Raw genomic sequence first — 21,291 nt, forward strand, 5'->3', positions numbered from 1 at the left:
TCAATCTCATCACCCAGGGAAGATTAACTTGTATCACGGGAGAGGAGACTGGAAGTTGATACTATGCAGTCACCTATTCTTTGGAGGGACCATTCATCTTTTCCAAAAATAATTTCCTTTCCCCTACATTGCCTACATCCCCCTTCCTGTCTTCCCTATGAAGAGAGTATATAAACTTCTAGATCTCACTGGATTTGGGGGCATTCACTTCTTTTTCATATGATACCTCCATGAACAAAATACATTTTTTTTTTTTTTTGAGACAGAGTCTTGCTCTGTCTCCCAGGTTGGAGTACAGTGGCGCGATCCTGGGTTCACGCCATTCTCCTGCCTCAGCCTACCGAGTCGCTGGGACTACAGGCGCCAGCCTCCACGCCGGCTAATTTTTTTTGTATTTTCAGTAGAGACGGGATTTCACTGTGTTAGCCAGGATGGTCTTGATCTCCTGACCTCGTGATCCGCCCACTCGGCCTCCAAAAGTGCTGGGATTACAGGTGTGAGCCACCACGCCCGGCCACAAAATAAATTTTTGTGTCTTTCTCTTATTAATCTGCCTGCTGTCAATTTATTTCATACACTTAATTATCAAACCCTCAGAGGGCAGAGGGAGTCTTCCCTCTCCTACAGTTCCAGTCAGATTGTTTTCTAGTTGTTTTAAACATAAGGGTTGATCTAAGATGTCTGGCATACCATTACTGAAAATAATTACTAAAAATAGAATCAATAGTATAGTATTTGTTAACATGTTTTAAAAATATCAATAACTAAATTATTCTAGGACTTCCAATTCTTAAAATCTTCAAAATGTAGTTATATAAAATGATATAGATCAGTGCTGTCATACTCTCTGGTCCAGGGATGGATTTCTCCTATAATAATTCAAATTCTCACTAATGATGTGTAAGTTAGCAAATTAGTTGCCATGTTTGTTCAGTTGTGTATCACCACCAAAGAAGTAAGTTGCTAAATTAAATATAAATAAATACCTAGCCATAGAACTAGAGGAAGAGATTAAACAATGTATTGTTGGATCAAGAAATCATGTTTCAAAATTTAAACAAATGAATGACTTTTATAGTTCAAGTGTCTGTGAAGTCCAAAATAAAAATACAGACATTAATTGCACTACCTTATTGGTAGAAGAAATAGCAAGTACCTTAAAAAGTGCATATCATATTGGAATCAAATCTCTTGAAGGCTAGGCAATTCATCCTGACTGTGTTTTTCTTACCAAAGAGCTTAACATTGAACCATCAAAATATATTCACTTTACCATCTGGGACATTTTAATCAAACCTCTCATCTGTTCAATCACATATTTCACTTCAGAAAGAAGAACTTTCACTTCTGCCCTGTTTTTCAGAACTATCTGTATCTACCACTTTTCACATTAAGATGATCCTTCTCAAGCCATCAGAGAACTAAGTGACATCTGCAATGAAATGGCTTTACCAGTTTTGTCCTTTGGTAATTCTGTCATCTATTTTTGCTGGATCCAATCCCTGGAGACCATCCTGCCTTTCTAAGGGATGCTTCTCTCTTTCAGCTGCCTTCATGTCCTTTAATGCAATTGTTGCTTCTTTCTGTCCTGGTGTTGTGCTTTGGCAGTGGTCACACCCATGGAGCATAGACTTCTAACAAGGCACAAAGCATGACTTTGAGTTTTCTGTTGTAATTTGATGGAATTGGCCAGGCGCGATGGCTCATGCCTGTAATCCTGGCACTTTGGGAAGCCAAGGCAGGCAGATCACCTGAGGTCAGGAGTTCGAGACTAGCCTGGCCAACATGGCAAAACCTTTGGTAATTCCTTTGGTAGAACTTTCACTTCTGCTTTGTTTTTCAGAACTATCTATATCTACCACTATATCTACTAAAATATATCTATATCTAAAAATATCTATATCTACTAAAAATATAAAAATTAGCCAGGCGTGGTGGTGGGTGTGGTGGCGGGTGCCTGTAATCCCAGTTATTGGGGAGGCTGAGGCAGGAGAATCGCTTGAACCAGGAGGTGGAGGTTGCAGTGAGCCGAGATTGTGCCACTGCACTCCAGCCTGGGTGGCAGAATGAGACTCCGTCTCAAAAAAAAAAAATGGAATTAAGAAACATTGAAAAATATATACCATTCACTGTGAGAAAAAACTTCATCTCCTCCAACTGGGAATCTCAGTCCATTCTATGTATGAAGGTGATGGCCTGCAATAACCTTTTGAGGCTGCTATCATCCTATCCCTATTTTATGGGTGAAAAAATTGATGGACAGAGAAAGGGAGTATTTTCAGTATATCACTTAGAGAATCAGTGAGAGAGTCAGTCTATGAACTTTGTGGTGGTGGGTGGCCTTCCCTGTAGAAAGGATAGATTCCATGATCTTTTGTACCATCAAATAAAATACTTACAAACAAATGAGAACTAGCCATTTGTATTTGTTTTGTTTTAATAATGCAAATAAGATGTCATTCTAGACCTAAAAAAAATGTTTTTCTCCCTCTTGTTTCCAAATTTTAGGATAAAAGGCAAATAGAAATTTGTTCTTAGAGAACCCTGGACAAATTCTCTTTATGAGGGAGGATCAAACAATTTCACCATATCATCACCACACAATTAAATTTTGCCTTTCCTGTGAGAAACCAGCATGTATAGCAGTCTGCCTATTGAGTATCGTACTGAAATTAAGACAGATTAAAGTCTGTATGAAACTTTTTCAAAAGAGACTATTGAAAAATTGCAACTTATAGGTCATATAATGCCTGCAGACACCCTATATGTCTTTTGTCTAAAATGTCTGCCAACTTGCAGTTGACCATCATTGCTGTCTTGAAAGCAGTGATGAAGTAACATGAAGTAACTTTAGATAGGGAATTATGAGCACTCTCTGTCTAAAGTAGTAGCCCCAGTAGAAAGACCCTCTTTTTTCACCCTCCTAGAGGGTGGAAAATTTAGATCTGCCCAAGTAAAGAGCTGAAAAATCTCCTTGTGGAAAAGACATAAACGTTTAATTATTTGCAATACATTTTTTGAAAATGTAGCAGTTTAAACGTTAACATATCCTCATTCTTAGTTTTTGTTTTGTTTTGTTTTTGTCTTCCTTATTGCTTATTATCAAATAACCAAACTTAGGCCTAGCCCAGAGAAGGGAGTCACCCATTTCTGACTCCTGTGGACTGTTCTCCATGTAGGAAAGCAGTTATTAAGGGCTAAATTGTGTGCCTCCCCATCCCTAATAAATGAAGTCCTAATCCCCAGTACCTCAGAATGTAGCCGTAATTGTTTACAGAGTCTTCTTTTTGTTTTGTTTGTTTGTTTGAGACGGAGTCTCTCTTTGTTGCCCAGGTGGGAGTGCCACAGCGCGATCTGGGCTCACTGCAAGCTCCGCCTCCCGGGTTCACGCCATTCTCCTTCCTCAGCCTCCCGGGTAGCTGGGACTACAGGCGCCCGCCACCACGCCCCGATAATTTTTTGTATTTTTAGTAGAGACGGGGTTTCACCGTGTTAGCCAGGATGGTCTCGATCTCCTGACCTCATGATCCGCCCGTCTCGGCCTCCCAAAGTGCTGGGATTACAAGTGTGAGCCACCGCGTGTTGATAGAGTCTTTAAAGAGGCAATTAATGAAAATGAGGTAATTAGAGTAGGCCCTAATCCAATATGACTGGTTTCCTTTTAAGAAGAGGAAATTTGGGGCTAGGCATGGTGACTCAGGCCTGTAATCCCAACACTCTGGAATGGTGAGGTGGGAGGATAGCTTGAGGCCAGGAGTTCAAGACTCCATCTCTTAAAAAAATGTTTTTTAAACTACAAAATAAGAAGAGGAAATTTGAACACAGACATGCACAGAGGAAAGATGACCTGGAGACCCAGGGAGAAGATGCCATCTACAAGCTAGGAGAGAGAGAAGAAAGGAGGAGGAGGAGGAAAGGGAAGAGAAGAAGGAGAAGAAGAGGAGAAGAAGGAGGGAGAAGGAAGAAGACGAAGAAACTAATACTGCTATGTCTCAAAAAACAAAGAAACCACACCTTGATCTCAGACTTCTAGCCTCCAGAACTGTGAAAAAATTAATTTCTGTTGTGTAAGCCACTAGGTCTGTGGTACCTTGTTATGGCAGTCCTAGCAAACTAATACAACAGTCAATACATTAATACATTATAATGCTACATGTCCAATCCTTTGTCTCCTTATCATAGATACCACTAGCACTTACTAGTGGATCATAGATACCACTAGCACTTACCTCCGAGGCCTGGAAAAATAAATTAAGTAATGCATAGTATCTAGAAGATAGTACACACTCAATAAATGGCAGCTGATGACTAATGTTATTTTTTTCCCCAATGTGTCAAAAGCAAGATATAAGTACTGTATGGTTTAATCCTTGTGGGCAGATCATTAAATGCAGAGCCATAATGCAAATTTTGACATTCAGGAGTCCCTAACAGAGTATTAGAGCAAACTAAATCAAGAATTTTCAGATATACAGGGAAATAAGCAAGATGAATATGTGAATAACAAAATACTGAAAATAGAAAAAGTAGATGTGGCACTGAAGCAGGTTGTTCTGATATTCCACATTAGTGAAGAACCTACCAAGCTGCCTAAAACAGAGGGAAGGAGTACAGCCCTGGGAGCCCTTTGGAGATTGACATCCTACTCCATATTTGCTAGCCTGGTAACTTAAATACCTCAATGAGTGTGTAATTCTCTTGATTGTCTGCAATACGGAGATAATAATAAACTCCCACTTTTCTTACAAGTACTTTATGAGATGATGTCCACTGCTTCTAAGCATGTTCTTGGAACCTGGATGAGGTGTATATATGAAAGTTACTGTGAAATAGTCATTACAATTTACTTTTCCTTTCAACAAAATAAGCTTGAGAAATAAAAGTAAGCATAATTTTGTAAATGTTCCACCACAATGTAAGCTTCTCCAGGTCATATATTTTTGTATTTCCTGAGTTGAGCATACAGTAGTGGCTCAAATAAATAGTACATTAATGAAACTAGTGTTTTCTCAGATCTGTATCAAGTACCACTAGAGTTGTGGACAATGTTTATGAGGAGTTTATGAACTTTGGTTTTTTAAATGTTGGAACAGAGAATAAGAATATCATTCTCTTTTCTATTCTCTTTAAATATTTCTGATTAAGTGACTGGAAAGAAAAGTGTCAGTTTGGTGCTAGCAGATGTTTAAGGCCTCTCTAACACTTGTTAATCTTTCCTCTCTCTCTTTTTTTTTTTTTTGTTTTCAATTTTGTAACAAAGAACAGTTTTTAGGCTCTAAGTAGCAGACAGCAAGCATCATATAACTAGAATTGAATACTACTGTTTTATTTTATACTGTTTTATAGTTACCTTCTCTTTATGATTAGAGGTAGAAATTTTCCACTGGAATACTGATGTAAAGCTTTTAAAATAAATTGATTTCATTTTATACATAGTGTAGCTTGTATCCAAATACAGCAAAAAGAAAAAGAATTTTAAAGTGGTACTCACATAACTGAAGTTTGAACAATACTAAATAAAATAACCAATGTCATAAAACAGGAAATGGCAAAAGATACTATGGTTATACAGCCAGCCTTCTGTATATGTGGTTCTGCTTCCATGGTTTCAACCAACCAAGGATCCAAATATTTAGGGGAAAACATCAAAAATAACAACAATAAAAAAGTGACATAAAAAAACACAATATAACAACTATTTATATATCATTTGCATGTTTTAAATATTATGCGTAGAGATGATTTAAAATATAGGGAAGATATATGTGGGTTATATGCAAATACTACACCATTTTATACAACAGATTTGAACATCCAGGGTTTTTGGCATGCTAGAGGAATCAATTCCCTATGACACTAAAGACTACAGTATTTTATATTATCTTTATAAATTATATGTCTATATTATAAGAACATATAAATTATACTGTCTTTAATATTAACTATAACTGCTATAGGAATTCGGAAAGGGTAAATATTCTGGAATGCTGCAATTTGAGAAAATTTTTTGGAAGAGATATGGCAAGGCTCAACCTTGAAAGAAAGGGTTGTATTATCCATTACAGTGTAACACATTATCCCCCAAATATAGCAGCTTTAGTAAACAGTTATTACCTCTCAGAGTTTCTGAGGGTCAGGAATCTGGGAGCAGCTTAGCTAAATGGTTTTTACTCAGTGTCTATCTCTCATGAGGCTGCAGTCAATGACTGTGATTACCTAAAAGCTTGACTGGGACTGTAACTTCCAAGTTGCAAGAAGAGGCTCACTTATGTAACTGTTGGCTAGAGGACTCATTTTCTTCCACACGTCTCTAGAGGGCTACTCTTAATAAGCGCTGGCTTCCTTCCTCTGCAGTGAGTGATCCAAGAGAGATTGGCAATGATGGAAATCTCTTATCTAATCTTGGAAGTGACATACCATCACTTTTGCCATATTCTCACCAACCCTGGTGCAATGTGGAAAGGGCTACACAAAGGTGCAAATATCAGAAGCCATCTTTTAGGCTGTTTCCACAGTACACACTGAAAAATGTGTCTCTCAGCCCTTACAGGCATAATATCACCTGGGGAGTTTCAAATATACCAGATGCGGGCAGGCCCAGTGGCTCATGCCTGTAATCCCAGCACTTTGGGAGGCTGAGGTAGGCGGATCACTTGAGGTCAGGTGTTTGAGACCAGCCTGGCCAGTATGGTGAAACCCTGTCTCTACTGAAACTACAAAAAAATAAAATAAAATAAAAAATAAGGCATGGTGGTGGACACTTGTAATTCCAGCTACTCGGGAGGCTGAGGCAGGAGAATTGCTTGAACCTGGGAGGCGGAGATTGTTGTCAGCCAAGATTGGGCCACTGCACTCCAGCCTTGGCAACAGAGCAAGACTTCATCTGGAAAAAGAAATGTGTGCATATACCAGATGCTCAGGCCCCGCTCCTAATCAATTAAATCAGAATCTCTGCAGTAGGGTCTAGTTAATAGTATTTTTTCCCCCACAAACTTCTACCAACGATTGTGATGTATGATTAAAGGGGACCATTAGTTGAAAGAAGAATGAGAAATAGGGAATATAAACCTGATAAATAGGCCAGGCGCGGTGGCTCACACCTGCAATCCCAGCACTTTGGGAGGTCGAGGCAGGCAAATCACCTGAGATCGGGAGTTCTCGAGACCAGCCTGACCAACATGGAGAAACCCCGTTTCGACTAACAATACAAAATTAGCTGGGCGTGGTGGCGCATGCCTATAATCCCAGCTACTCTGGAGGCTGAGGCAGGAGAATCACTTGAACCCGGGAGGCGGAGGTTGCAATGAGCCGAGATTGGGCCATTGCACTTCAGCCTGGGCAACAAGAGCTAAACAAAGAGTCCTCATACCCTGACTCACCCTGGGAGGTTTTCCTTCCTTCTATCCTTTCTGAAAGGTTGAGCAAAGAAACAAACAACAACAAAAAACAAAAACAAAAAAACTGATATATCATTGAAAGGGCCATTTGATTATTACCTAATTAGTGGATAATGTACTACGCAAGGAAATATGAGAGATTTTGCTGTCTTGCTCTGAGACAGGTAGAAATAAGGTACTGATCTAAAGAAGTTGCAGAACACCGGCCAGGTGCGGTGGCTCACGCCTGTAATTCCAGCACTATGGGAGGCCGAGGAGGGCGGATCACGAGGTCAGGAGATCGAGACCATCTTGGCTAACATGGTGAAACCCTGACTCTACTAAAAAATACAAAAGATTAGCCGGGCGTGGTGGCGGGCGCCTGTAATCCCAGCTACTCCGGAGGCTGAGGCAGGAGAATGGCGTGAAACCGGGAGGGGGAGCTTGCAGTAGCCGAGATCTGGCCACTGCACTCCAGCCTGGGCGGCAGAGCCAGACACCCTCTCAAAAAAGAAGTTGCAGAACACTGAAAGTCAGAAGTAGGGACATGCATCACATGGTGGGCATGGCTTTAATATTTGAGACAGTCTTATTTGTCACAGGCCCATGTTTGTGGTGTTTCTAATGCTCCCAACTGGACGCAGATTCAAAATTCGTGATTCTCCCACCAGCATTTGCTTAGTTAAGGAAGCTGTGGGGAACGGGTACTATTCTGGGAAAAAAGGCAGCTGTTGAGAGTGAAAGACCTTGAGTTCCCATATCTTTAGGGAAGAGTCTGGCACTTCTTTGGGATTCTTCATACCCTGACTCACCCTGGGAGGTTTTCCTTCCTTCTATCCTTTCTGAAAGGTTGAACAAAGAAGTAATGACATGTGGAGTACCTTGCATATTATCCCTTTAAATTCCAGGAACAGGGGGTTAAGATGGGTACAGCTGATCACACAAAACCCACAGCTTTCTACAGCTACTAAAAATTTGAAATTTAGGACAATACTATCCAAAGCTACTACAGTGTGATATAAGGTCCTGTACATTCTTGAGGCTGCTTCCCCATTTCTGTTACTCCACTTCCAGTTACTGTTCTCCTTGTTCCCTCAGTTCCAGCCACGCTGACCACTTTGCTGTTCCTTGACTAATACCAGGTATCTCTCCTTCCCACAAACACCTCAGGGCCTCTTTACTTACTCATTTTTTATTCTGCCTACAATCCCCAAAGGCCCACTCCCTCATCTCCTCATCTTTTTTAAAATTTCAACTTCTTGATGAACATTCTATGATTATGTTATTTAAAATAAGAAATACAAAGCCTATCTTTCTTTTCTGCTTTATTTTCCTCCCCAACATTTAATATTATCTTACATCATAAAAGATATATATATATATATAGTTCCCTTATTAGAAAATAAACTGTGAGTGCATAACTTTTTGTCTGTTTAGTTCACTGTAATATTTCTGGTCGGCGGCCGGGCGCGGTGGCTCACGCCTGTAATCCCAGCACTTTGGGAGGCTGAGACGGGCCGATCACGAGGTCAGGAGATCGAGACCATCCTGGCTAACATGGTGAAACCCCGTCTCTACTAAAAATACAAAAAAATTAGCCGGGCGTAGTGGCAGGCGCCTGTAGTCCCAGCTAATTGGGAGGCTGAGGCAGGAGAATGGCGTGAACCCGGGAGGCGGAGCTTGCAGTGAGCCGAGATCGCGCCACCGCACTCCAGCCTGGGCGACTAAGCAAGACTCCGTCTCAAAAAAATAAAAAAATAAAAAAATTAAAAAATATATATATGTGTGTGTGTGTGTGTATATATATATATATATTTCTGGTCTAGAAGAGTTTCTGGAACACAGCATGTGCTCAACAAGTATCTACTGAAAATAAAAAGGAACTGGAAAACAGCACTGCATGGGCGGAGCTTTGTGATTCAGTTTGATAGATAGGTGAGGGTGCCCTAAGCCTTTCAAGTGTTGAATAAATATATAAGATTCCTCTTTAATGTACATGAAATATGTGTATAATCATAATTCACAAAGTATTCTCACTGATCCTTACAACACTCACACGACTATGAATTGCTGTTATCTCCAACTTACAAATATAGAAGCTGGGTGTCAAATAAACCAAAATCTTGACCTCTTGAAGTGGTCATTTGTTTTAGGAGTTGGTCTCCTAATTTCAAAACTGAATACCAGTGTAAGTCCCATAGGCCAACCTTAAAAGAGAAGATAGGTAATGTGGGTTAAAAATAGATTACAAAAAATTTTTAAAAAGAAAAATGGATTACAAAACAAAAATATTAAAGACAAATAGAAGACTATCTAGAAACAAATTGTATTTCTGAGATTATTGGGTCTAACAGGACGAAAATTATAAAGATACAGGAAAGACAAGATCTCTGCTTGCTCATAGGCAGGGTGTATATGTGTGGGAATGGTTCAAACAGGAAGGAATTCTGGAGAAGCTTCAAGACAGGAAAACAATGCATATTGTAATAGACATAAAAAAGGTTTCAGGGGAAGTAAGACTTGGGATGGTCCTCAAAGTGTGGACAAAAAGTGACTTTACAGAAATGGAGGACAGCTATAAGAAACATTTCAGGAAATAATAATTGTACTTTGAAAGCCTAATATTATTTCATTCCTTGACTGTATCAGTAACAGTACTAATTTCAGATTGAATAATGTTGGCGGATCTAGTAAAGCAATAGACTTCTTCTTTCTTTCTTTTTTTTTTTTTAGTTGGAGTCTTGCTCTGTTGCCCAGGCTGGTGTACAGTGGTGCCATCTTGGCAGACTGCAACCTCCTCCTCCTGGGTTCAAGTGATTATCATGCCTCAGCCTCTGGAGTTGCTGGGATTACAGGCATGTGCCCACCAGGTCTGGCTAATTTTTTTTGTATTTTTAGTAGAGACAAGGTTTCACCATATTGGTCAGGCTGGTCTTGAACTCCTGATCTTGTGATCTGTCCACCTTGGCTTCCCAACATACTGGGATTACAGGCATGAGCTACAGCGCCAGCCTAGCAATAGACTTCTGCAAATGTTTCTAGCAACATTTTGGAAGTTGGAGAGAAGACAGTCACTGGTTTTGTCTGCAGACTTGGCTCCTTAACTGTGCTTGGCGCCTAAACTGTCCTTGGCTCTCTGAGCTCATAAATTCAGCCTAGATTTTGTGCTTTTCATTCACATAGGCCCATCTAAGACCTCCAGCTTTTTAATGAGAAAAGATTGATTAATACCTAGAAAAACAACAAAGGTGTTAAGTTTCATGATTCTGGTATCTGATAGTCTGTAGCACAATTGGGACTTGTATTTCCACACTGATTACTGGAAAAGGCAAAATGGTTTTCCCAGCCTAAACACTGGGAGACTGCACTTCTGTCATGGAGAAAAGGCCTTCCCATGACTCTCCTGCCTTCACATTTCAAAAATATTGCCTTTTTGTTTATAATTTCCCCCTTATTACAGAAAAAACCAGTAAGGAGAATATAAAGTGAGATGAAATGTGGAGCTGACTCAGAAAAGAAACTGACCTACATTCTAAACTCTTAATCAAGGAAAATTTTGATCATGTTAAAAGTATAGTAAACAGAAATGCCATTCTTTATAGTGGTGAGACATTAAAGGTGAGAGGAAAGCATGAAGCATAATCAAGTTACATCTTAGAGGAGCTTCATAAGACAGGTGTGAAAGTCGGGAGAAGTGTGGAGTACTTTGGTCTACCTAGGACAAATGTAAAAGAAATTAATTAGTAGAAAAATTCCATCTGCCAGCATGGCATGTGGATTAGCAAGGAATGATCCAGACCTCATTTCTAACTGGTGGGAAGAGGTGATGTAAATTGGTTCTTATTTCTTTCCTTCTTCTTTCTCCATTTTAATCTCAATACCTTTAGGTCATTTTGTGCAAATTAGGCCTAAAGTGGAGGTAGCAAGAAAGCACATTCCCAGCATTCATGTTACAAAAGAAAAATTGAAAGAGAATGCCACCTGGATTACATGCTAGTCACTGAGCATCCTACCAGGAGGCCTGAAAATTGTGGTGCAACCTGTAAAACGTCCAATGATATTTCAGTAGAGGTTGATAGGACTTTTACTTTAAAGAATACTTGGTTTTCTAGACAATAACTTACTCAACAGGGGATCCTCAGCGTTGAAATTGAGTCCGGATAAGTGAAATACGCACAATAAAACTCCCGTTTTGTGTATTTGACGTTTGTAACATAAAATTCTTGGTAGCAGATAATATTGGAAATATCATAAGGCCACAATGTATCTACTGCATAAATTAAGAAGCATTTATGAAAGGCTTTAGGTTAAAGCTAACTGAACGTTTCAAAACTAGGGATAAACGAACGTCAGTTGTTTAGGAAGTGTGGGTATCTCTGAAAAGAGTCTTTAGGGTGTGGGTCAGGAGAACCTGGTGGAGTTCCAAGTGGACGAACCAGAGAGGAGCTGACTTGGAGCTCGTGTACTTGGTGACGGCCTTGGTGCTCTCGGACACCGCGTGCGTGACAGGCGAACAGCCGTCTGGATCTCCCTGGAGGTGATGGTCGAACGCTTGTAATGCCCCAGGCGGGAAGCCTCGCCAGCGAAACGCTCGAAGATGTCATAACGAAGGTGTTCAAGATCCCCATTGCTTTGGAAGAGATGCCGGTGTTGGTGGACCTGCTTCAGCACCTTGTACAAGTACACGGTGCAGCTCTCCTTGCGGCTGCGCTTTCGCTTCTTGTCTTAGTAATAGCCTCCTTGGAATCCTTTTTCAGGGCTGGGGCTGACTTGGTGGGGTCAGGCGTGCTGTAATTTAACTGCAGAAAAGGTACAAAGAATAGGAAAAAGCGGCCGGGCGCGGCAGCGCGTGCCCGTAATTCCAGTAGTTTGGGAGGCGGAGGCGGAGATGGGCGGATCACTTGAGGTCAGGAGTTCCAGAGCAGCCTGAACAAAATGGCGAAACCATGCCTCTCCAAAAACATCTAAAAAATTAGCTGGGCGTGTGATGCACGCCTGTAATCCCAGTTACTGGGGAGGCTCAGGGAGGAGGATCGCTTCAGCCAGGAAAGAGGTTGCGGTGAGCCACGATCGCGCCGCTGCGTTCCAACCTGGGGGCAAAGCCAGATCCTGTCTCAAGGAGAAAAAAAAAAAAAGTGGCCGGGCGCGGTGGCTCACGCCTGTAATCCCAGCACTTTGGGAGGCCGAGGCAGGCGGATCGCCTAAGATCAGGGGTTCGAGAGCAGCATGACCAATATAGTGAAACCCCGTCTCTACTAAAAATTACAAAAATTAGCCGGGCTGTGGTGGCTGGCGCTTGTAATCTCAGTTACTCAGGAGGCCGAGGCAGGAGAATCACTTGAACCCAGGAGCGGACGTTGCAGTGAGCCGAGATGGCACCACTGCACTCCAGCCTGGGCGGCAGAGGGACACCATGTCTTTAAAAAAAAGAAGAAGAAAAACCTGTGCGTTGTAACGTCCTATTCACGAATTCTTATGCAAATGAGGTGATTAATACATTAGTGTGTAGGACTGGTGGCGATTCTAGATGACGTCATATGCATTTTTGTCCAATCCAAAGAAACGTGTTTCATAACAGCGATTCCATTGGTTTAAATAAAACTGTAATTTGAGCCAATGGCACAGCTTTATTTTCGCGCCCAGTATTGACTATAAGTAGTGGAGTTCTGGCAAAGTTCTCTAATCTCTTCTCAGTCTGTCTACCGATCGTTTCTTCGTCATGTCGGGACGCGGCAAGCAGGGAGGCAAAGCTCGCGCCAAGGCCAAGACCCGCTCTTCTCGGGCTGGTCTCCAGTTTCCCGTGGGCAGAGTGCACCGGCTGCTCCGCAAGGGCAACTATGCTGAGCGTGTCGGGGCCGGCGCCCCGGTGTATCTTGCGGCGGTGCTGGAGTACCTGACCGCCGAGATCCTGGAGCTGGCGGGCAACGCCGCCCGCGACAACAAGAAGACCCGTATTATCCCGCGTCACCTGCAGCTGGCCATCCGTAACGACGAGGAGCTCAACAAGCTGCTGGGCAAAGTGACCATCGCTCAGGGTGGTGTCCTGCCCAACATTCAGGCCGTGCTACTGCCCAAGAAGACCGAGAGTCATCACAAGGCCAAGGGCAAATAATGTCTCCATAGCGTCACTTTCCAATACAACGGCTCTTTTCAGAGCCACTTACTATTTCTGCGGGAGAGCTGGGCCACTCGTTAAACATTCGGAACGTTTACTGTGAAAAGAAAAGCATTTTTCATCTAAAGCTTAGTAATGACTTTAGGGAAAACCTTACAGGATTCAGGTGACTTGTTTAAGTCAGAATGTGAACAAGTCATTTAATACAGGGCTTACAAGAGTGTTCGCTGTGTTTATTCATCGCGGGTTATATGTACTAGAGCCAATGAGAAAAAGATCCAGGGCCAGGCGCAGTGGCTCACGCCTGTAATCCCAGCACTTTTGGAAGCTGAGGCGGGAAGATCGCTGAAGCTCATGAATTCGAGATCTGCCTAGGCATCATAGCCGATACAAAAATTAGCCGGGCGGCGTGGTGCATACCTTTAGTCCTAGCACTTCAGAGGCTGAAGTGAGACAATCGTTTGAGTCGGGGAGGCTGAGGCTGCAGTGATCCGAGCCCGCGCCACTGCACGCCAGCCTGAGTGACAGAGCGAGACTCTGACTCGGGTAAAGAAAAAAAGGAATCCAGTACAGAATGATAGTCATATCAAATTGGCTATATCAATGCCGAACACAGTAACGCCGAAGTAGCTGGCGCCTAAGTGGCTTAAACGCGGAGAAACCACGTACTGATGGTGGAACAAAACTGACCAATCAGATTATAGAGCGGGGCTTTTAAAATTTAAGAAGCTTCTTTGTAGCTACGCGTCAGACAAAAAGTTTGACACCAACTTCGAAAGCTGCCTGCCTGATGTAACACATTGTGCACAGCAATTTTTTAGAGATCTCTGGGTGGCTCTGAAAAGAGCCTTTGGGGCTTTGTTGCGGTTTTCACACGCCAGCTTCCTACTTCTTTTTGGCAGCCGCCTTCTTGGCCTTTGCAGCTTTAGGTTTTGCTGCTTTGGGCTTAGCGGCTTTGGGCTTTGCCGCTTTCGGCTTAACTGCCTTAGGCTTGGCAGGACTCTTGGTTGCCTTTTTCGGTTTGGCCGCGGCCTTGGCCTTCTTAGGGCTCTTCGCCACTTTTTTGACGCCAGCCGCCGCGGGTTTCTTCGCCTTCTTCGGAGTCTTCTTCACTGCCTTTTTCGCCCCTGCAGCCTTCTTGGGCTTCTTAGGCGTGGCCCCCGCGGGCTTCTTAGCTTTAGCGGCGCCTGTCTTCTTGGCTTTGGGTTTAGCTTCCCCGGAGGCCGCCTTCTTGTTGAGTTTAAAGGAGCCAGAAGCACCAGTGCCCTTGGTCTGCACCAGGGTGCCCTTGCTCACCAAGCTCTTGAGGCCCAGCTTGATGCGGCTGTTATTCTTCTCCACGTCGTAGCCACCGGCCGCTAAGGCCTTCTTAAGGGCTGCCAAAGAAAGGCCATTGCGCTCCTTAGAAGCAGCCACAGCCTTGGTGATCAGCTCTGAGACTGGGGGCCCAGTCGGTTTGCGCTTAGCCGCGCCAGCGCCGGCCGCCTTCTTAGTTGCCTTCTTCTTAGCGGGGGATTTCTCCACAGGCGCTGGGGTGGCTGTTTCGGCAGGAGCGGTTTCCGACATGGTGGCAAGAAACTGCTAGAAGAGAATAAGCTCAAAATCCAAAGAGCAAGTTTTGCATTGCTGCTATGCTCGGGCCCCGGGCTTATATAAGCCGGCGCTGCCCTGTGATTGGTGGAGCGTCCAATCCGCCGCCCTCTGGCCGCCGCCGCTCGCTGTTGGACTCCCAAATTGTGTTTGTTAGTCCTCAAAATTTGATTAAATGCTTAACAACGGTACAGAATTTGGCACTTTGAAGCTCCAAAGGAGGAAAACAGCCTCCAGGTTCACATACTTGTTTGTGTTTTCACGAATCTCGTGCAATTGATGAAAGATATTTTTAAAAATCCCTTCTGCTTTTCACAAGAATCCAATGGGCTGAGGGCATCATGTTAGTTAGTAGCGTGTCGCGATAAATTTCTATTAAGTATCCGGTGAAAGTTATTTTTTAAAATTTGCCCATGAGTTCACGCTTTGATTTTTGCAAGAGAAAAGACACTGGGTTCCTTGGTTTGGGCATGAACTTTGTTTCTAACTGTATCAAGTAACACAGGCACGGGACAGCTGGTTGCCTACAGCCCCAACTTAACCACACAGACTTGACTTTACAAACTGGTTCTGTGTCCTAGGAGTTTCCATGTGCTGATGTCTTTACAGAATGGGATTTTGCAGCTTGGAAAAGTTCCACGGTCAGAGTGACTTCTTCTGCATTGCAGCACCAGTAATTCAAGTCGCTTTGACTTAAGAATCCAACTACCCAGATTCAAATTCAAACTTAAATGTGTTATGTTTTCTAATTGAAGTGTTTTCCCTTTTTAGTTCCTGGGCAAATCCATTAAAAAGGGGAAGAAAAATAACATAGATAATTCAATTTAGAGAAAATTCAAACCTGCGGAAAATTATTCAAGAGCGCCCTGTCATCTTCAAATACACAAACTGTTTAGGGGACCCAGGATTCTGTTAGGTTTTCAAAATGTTCTCACTGCTCCCCCTGAATCTCCACCCACATTTAACAAGCTGCACCGTCAGGAGTACTCTCTTCTATAAGCAGCCAGGATACATCAATATGGGTATTTTTGTGTGTTTAAATGCTAATATTTTAGAAGAATATCTGGCTATTGACTGAAAAGATTGGATTGGATATTGAGCGACTTCAGGTTATAAAAGTTCAGAGGAACTCAGGAAAACACAGGCAAATACATTGAGGTTGAAATAAATGGTGAAGTTTACGATTTATAGGATGTGGAGGGGATTGGACAGGATGCCTGGATGATAAAAATGATCAAATAATGATTTGGATTCCTAATGAATTCAACAGTCACTTATTTCTCACCCTTGAAATGCTGTGCAAGAAAATTTAAAGTAGCCAACACATTTCATCTTCTCTCTAAGAACTCCTGGAGAGGTTGGCAGACTATGGCCAAATCTGGACAATGGCTTGTTTCTGTATGGCCCTCAAGCTAAGAAGTGTCTTTACATTTTAACAGTATTGTTTAAAACAAAAACAAAAACAAAGGCTGGGCACGGTGGTTCATGTCTGTAATCTCAGCACTGGGGAAGACCGGGATAGGAGGGTTGCTTGATTTCAGGAGTTCAAGACCAGCCTGGGCAACGTGGTGAAACCTTATCTCTACTAAAAATACAAAAAATATTGCTGGGTGTGGTGGTGCATGCCTGTAGTCTCAGCTACTTGGGAGACTGAGGTGGGAGGATCACTTGAATTCAGGGTGTCAAGGCTGCAGTGAGCAGTGATAGCACCACTGCACTCCAGCCTGGGCGATGGAGCAAGATGCTGTCTCGAACAAGCAAACAAACTAAAAACTAAAAAGAAAGTGTGACAGAGACTATATATGGCCTTTAAACTCCAAACTATTTATTATCTAGCCCTTTTGCTGTGTTATAAATTTATCCACAGAGACACAGATATTGTATAGGCCTCTTACCAAACAATGCAAATTGAGAACTAAAGAAAGGGAGATCTTCACAAGAAAATGTTCTAACCAAGCACTTTCTGCTGTTCCAAACACAAAACTTAGAAGGTCCAGGAGAAAAAAACCCCAAAACTCCATGCATAGTGGGAGCAGGGGTATAACAATAAGGGCTGACACTCATTCAGCATTTACTACCTGCCAGGAAGTAATCTTAAATATGTTCTACAGGTTTCTATTAATTTGCCACATTTACAGCTATACAGCATGAGGCCCAGATAGAGAATGAATAACTTGCCAAAGGTTATACAGCTATGAAGTGGCAGCTCTAAATTTTAAACCTAGAAACATGGCCTCAGCTCCATTATGGAGGGAAAATCCTTGAAGAGGTGAGAAGAGAACTATCTTTGAAGCTTGGAAGAGGCAGTGTCAAGTTGTTCCTACACCTAGCAGACAGCCACTAAAAGAGCTCTAAGTTAATTGTGGAAAGAGGCTTCTGGCCCCATGGATCAAAAGTGGTTTTTTGTTGTTGTTGTTGTTGTTGTTGTTTTTCTGAATCAAATCTTAAGTTTCCGAAAACTGTATATGCTTATCCAACTCTTTAAATGTGAGGACTTTTTTGCTCATCTGTGGTGATGGATATCACAAAAATTATGCACAGACCTTTTCTTCTTTCTTTCCCTTCCTTCCTTTTTTCTATTTATTTATTTATTTATTTTGAGATGGGGTCTCACTCTGTCACCCAGGCTGGCATACAGTGGCCCGATCTCAGCTCACTGCAACCTCAGCCTCCCGAGGAGCTGGGATGTTTTTGAGATGGAGTCTAGCTCTGTAGCCCAGGCTGGAGTGCAGTGGTGCAATCTTGGGTTCAAGCGATTCTCCTGCCTCAGCCTCCCAAGGAGCTGTGATTACAGGCGCCCACCACTATGCCCAGCTAATTTTTTGTATTTTTAGTAGAGACGGGGTTTCACCATGTTGGCCAGGCTGGTCTGACCTCGAGATTCGCGCACCTCCTTCCTTCCTTCCTTCCTTCCTTCCTTCCTTCCTTCCTTCCTTCCTTCCTTCCTTCATCAATTATCCTTAGTGATCCTGTGTTTTATGTGTGGCCCAACACAACTCTTCTGCTTCCAATGTGGCCCAGGGAAGCCAAAGGGCTGGACACCACTGCATGCCTCTTTGCAAGAGTGAATCCAATATGAGAAAGAAGGGAAGGCACAGATACATGGCTGAGCTGGCTGAGAGCACTCGGGAGAAAAACTGCCTTCACATCTCTGCCAAACTCTAAACAGCTGAAAATACTGGACAAGTTTGGTTAGAAACCAGGAAGAGCTTTAAATACCACTTGAAGTTGAATACCCAGACTGATTCTCTCGGAAAAACCAAACCAAACCAAACCAAACCAAACAAAGCAAAAAACAACAACAAAAAAAACACCTCATGAAAATCCAACTCCACAATCTATGACAAACATATTGTGAAATGACAGGAAAATACTTTTTAAGGTCCACTTACAGAGCTAAAAGTTCATTTCACAGATGACAGCATGCGGTAGGTTAAAGTATCCCTCTTCAGAGGCCCACTACCTCACACATGACTTGCTAAACATTACATTGAAACAGAACAAAAGTGTTGAGCTTTTGGTCAAAATTGTTACTTGTGTGGGGTACAAATGGCAACTTTGTTACATGCATATGCTCCATGGTGGTCAAGTTACATGGGGTATACGAGAGCTAAATAGCTTACATTGTACAAATTAAGTAACGTATCATTCATTCTTTCCTCCCTTCTGAGTCCTGATTGTCTATTGTTCCACTCTCATGTGTGCAGTTTTTAGAGCCTGATTTTTGGTTTTTGGTTTTTTTTTTTGAGAGGGAGTCTGGCTCTGTAGCCCAGGCTGGAGGATAGTGGCGCGATCTCGGCTCACTGCAACCTCCGCCTCCCAGGTTCAAGCAATGCTCCTGCCTCAGGCTCCGGAGTAGCTGGGACTACAGGTGCGTGCCACCCTCCCGGCAATTTTTTTTTTTTCAGTAGACGGTTTCATCGTGTTAGCCAGGATAGTCTCGATGTACTGACCTTGTGATCTGGCCGCCTCGGCCTCATAAGAGCCTGTGTACACTCACTATATTACTTGTTCCCTTCCTTAGGAGCAGATAGACAAGCAGGAAACACATTCCTCAAAGAACAGGAATACTTTTCAAAAGTTAAACTTCATCTGCACAATTGTCCCTATGACATCTGTCTTTTTTGAATGGTAATCCTTATCAGTAGGAGCAGGTTCTGCATGTGGAATTGATTTAGCATACCAACAGCCTGTGACCTAACTCCTGCGTTAGTGTGTTGAGCCACGACTACGTTTTGTCCACAACTTGTAACTAACATGGATTTAAGACACGTCTCAAAATCTACAGCTTCCTTTCGGTGACAATTGAGGGGCTCTGAAAAGAGCCTTTTGGGGTTGGACAGACTTTTTGGGATGATAGAAAAACATTTATGCCCTCTCCCCTCGGATGCGGCGCGCAAGCTGGATGTCTTTGGGCATAATAGTGACGCGCTTGGCGTGAATGGCGCACAGGTTGGTGTCCTCAAATAGCCCCACCAGGTAGGCCTCGCAAGCCTCTTGCAGCGCCATCACCGCCGAGCTCTGGAAGCGCAGGTCGGTCTTAAAGTCCTGTGCGATCTCCCGTACCAAGCGCTGAAAAGGTAGCTTCCGGATTAGCAGCTCAGTGGACTTCTGGTAGCGGCGGATCTCGCGCAGAGCCACGGTGCCGGGGCGGTAGCGATGGGGCTTCTTGACTCCACCGGTGGCCGGAGCACTCTTGCGAGCCGCCTTGGTGGCCAGCTGCTTGCGCGGCGCTTTGCCGCCGGTGGACTTGCGAGCTGTCTGCTTTGTCCGTGCCATTGCTAAGTAGGCCTAACTACTCAACACAAATGAGAGAAAAAAAACTGATCATCCCTGTATTTATAGCTGCCCTCGCGTTCTGATTGGACAGTAGACTGTGGCATGCCACGTCTCACACACGGAATTGGCTCCCAGTTTAATCTGCCAGTGAAAGGGAGACATTCCGCCTCAGCTTTGGGTCAAGAAACGTAAAATGGTTTTGATAGCTAAAGAAAAACAAAAACGGAAACAAAAAATCCCCCTAAACTCTAGGAATTTTCATGCATCAAAATCCTGTTTAAATGTAAGCTTGAAAAATTTAAACTTGCCTTGCACTATTTGAATTATGTGGTGTCATTATTGGTTTGACAAAAAGTTAAGGAACGTGAAGGAAAAGTGAAACTAGAGTAAATTTTTAAGTGGAGGCATTGAAGGGGATATGAAACTCAAGCGTTGTAGGTATGCCAGTATTTCTCAAATTTAAACGTACTTAAGAATGTTTTAGAAGTTGGCCGACTTTTTCTGTAAAGGGCGATATTGAGGCATTTTGAGCGTTGCGGACTAGTGTCATAGTTACACAGCCCTTGCATTCATAGCGGGAAAGTAATCGACACAAGGTAAATGAGACCGGATGTTCCACTGTGACTTGCAAAAACCGGAGGCGTTATAAATTTGGCCGTCTATCAGAGAATACGACACTTTTAACCACTAAGTAATGCTGAAAGGGGCACCGAACCGCAATAAACCTTAGAGACTGCTTATGTAGAATCGCTAATTTGCCAAAACTGCCATACGTTTAGATGTTCTTAGGACATTAAGGCTCTAGTCTACAGCCCTTTCACAGATTTCATGGGTGGCCCTGAGAAGGGCCTTTGAGGAATGGGATAAGTAAGGAAAACACTCAGCCGCCAAAGCCATAGAGGGTGCGACCCTGGCGCTTGAGCGCGTAAACCACGTCCATGGCCGTGACTGTCTTGCGTTTGGCATGTTCCGTGTAGGTAACTGCATCGCGGATCACATTCTCCAAAAATACCTTAAGAACTCCGCGCGTCTCCTCGTATATAAGGCCTGAGATGCGCTTAACGCCTCCACGCCGTGCCAGGCGTCGGATGGCTGGCTTGGTGATACCCTGAATATTGTCGCGCAGGACTTTGCGGTGGCGCTTAGCGCCTCCTTTGCCCAGACCCTTCCCACCTTTGCCGCGCCCAGACATATCTTGTACTAAGTAAAATGCAACACAGCGAGTCTCGCAGCAGTACTTGTACATATAGTGATAAATCGGACCTGATTGAGAACTGTCCACACCAGCTGCATCCGGTCAGTCAATCGCAGACCCTGCCAACGACTTCAGGAAAAAAATGGAAAGGGCGGTGCTTAAACTCCAGATTCTGAAAATGATGCCCAATTAAAAATTACTGAGCTCATCTTGCCCTTCCACAGTGTTTTAGGTTG

The 21,291-nt window shown here is 43.1% G+C and overlaps 2 protein-coding genes and 1 pseudogene across 3 annotated transcripts in view; 1 reads left to right on the forward strand and 2 right to left on the reverse strand.

Moving 5' to 3' along the window:
- Positions 1–21,291, reverse strand: part of LOC101018548 — a 43,487-nt pseudogene extending 22,196 nt beyond the window's left edge. The window contains exons 1-2 of the transcript XR_004184510.1: positions 20,744–21,291; positions 19,532–19,872 (exon numbers count right to left, since the gene is read on the reverse strand). The product of XR_004184510.1 is annotated as an uncharacterized LOC101018548 (transcript). The remainder of the gene's footprint in view (positions 1–19,531; positions 19,873–20,743) is intronic.
- Positions 13,002–13,611, forward strand: LOC101019598 (histone H2A type 1). The gene has a single exon (XM_003897221.5). It carries the CDS (start codon positions 13,096–13,098, stop codon positions 13,486–13,488), a length of 393 nt encoding a protein of 130 aa, XP_003897270.1. The 5' UTR covers positions 13,002–13,095; the 3' UTR covers positions 13,489–13,611.
- Positions 14,323–15,257, reverse strand: H1-5 (H1.5 linker histone, cluster member). Its single transcript, XM_003897220.5, has one exon. It carries the CDS (start codon positions 15,055–15,057, stop codon positions 14,377–14,379), a length of 681 nt encoding a protein of 226 aa, XP_003897269.1. The 5' UTR covers positions 15,058–15,257; the 3' UTR covers positions 14,323–14,376.

Source organism: Papio anubis, chromosome 6 (assembly GCF_008728515.1).
Source record: "Papio anubis isolate 15944 chromosome 6, Panubis1.0, whole genome shotgun sequence".
Classification (NCBI taxonomy): domain Eukaryota; kingdom Metazoa; phylum Chordata; class Mammalia; order Primates; family Cercopithecidae; genus Papio; species Papio anubis.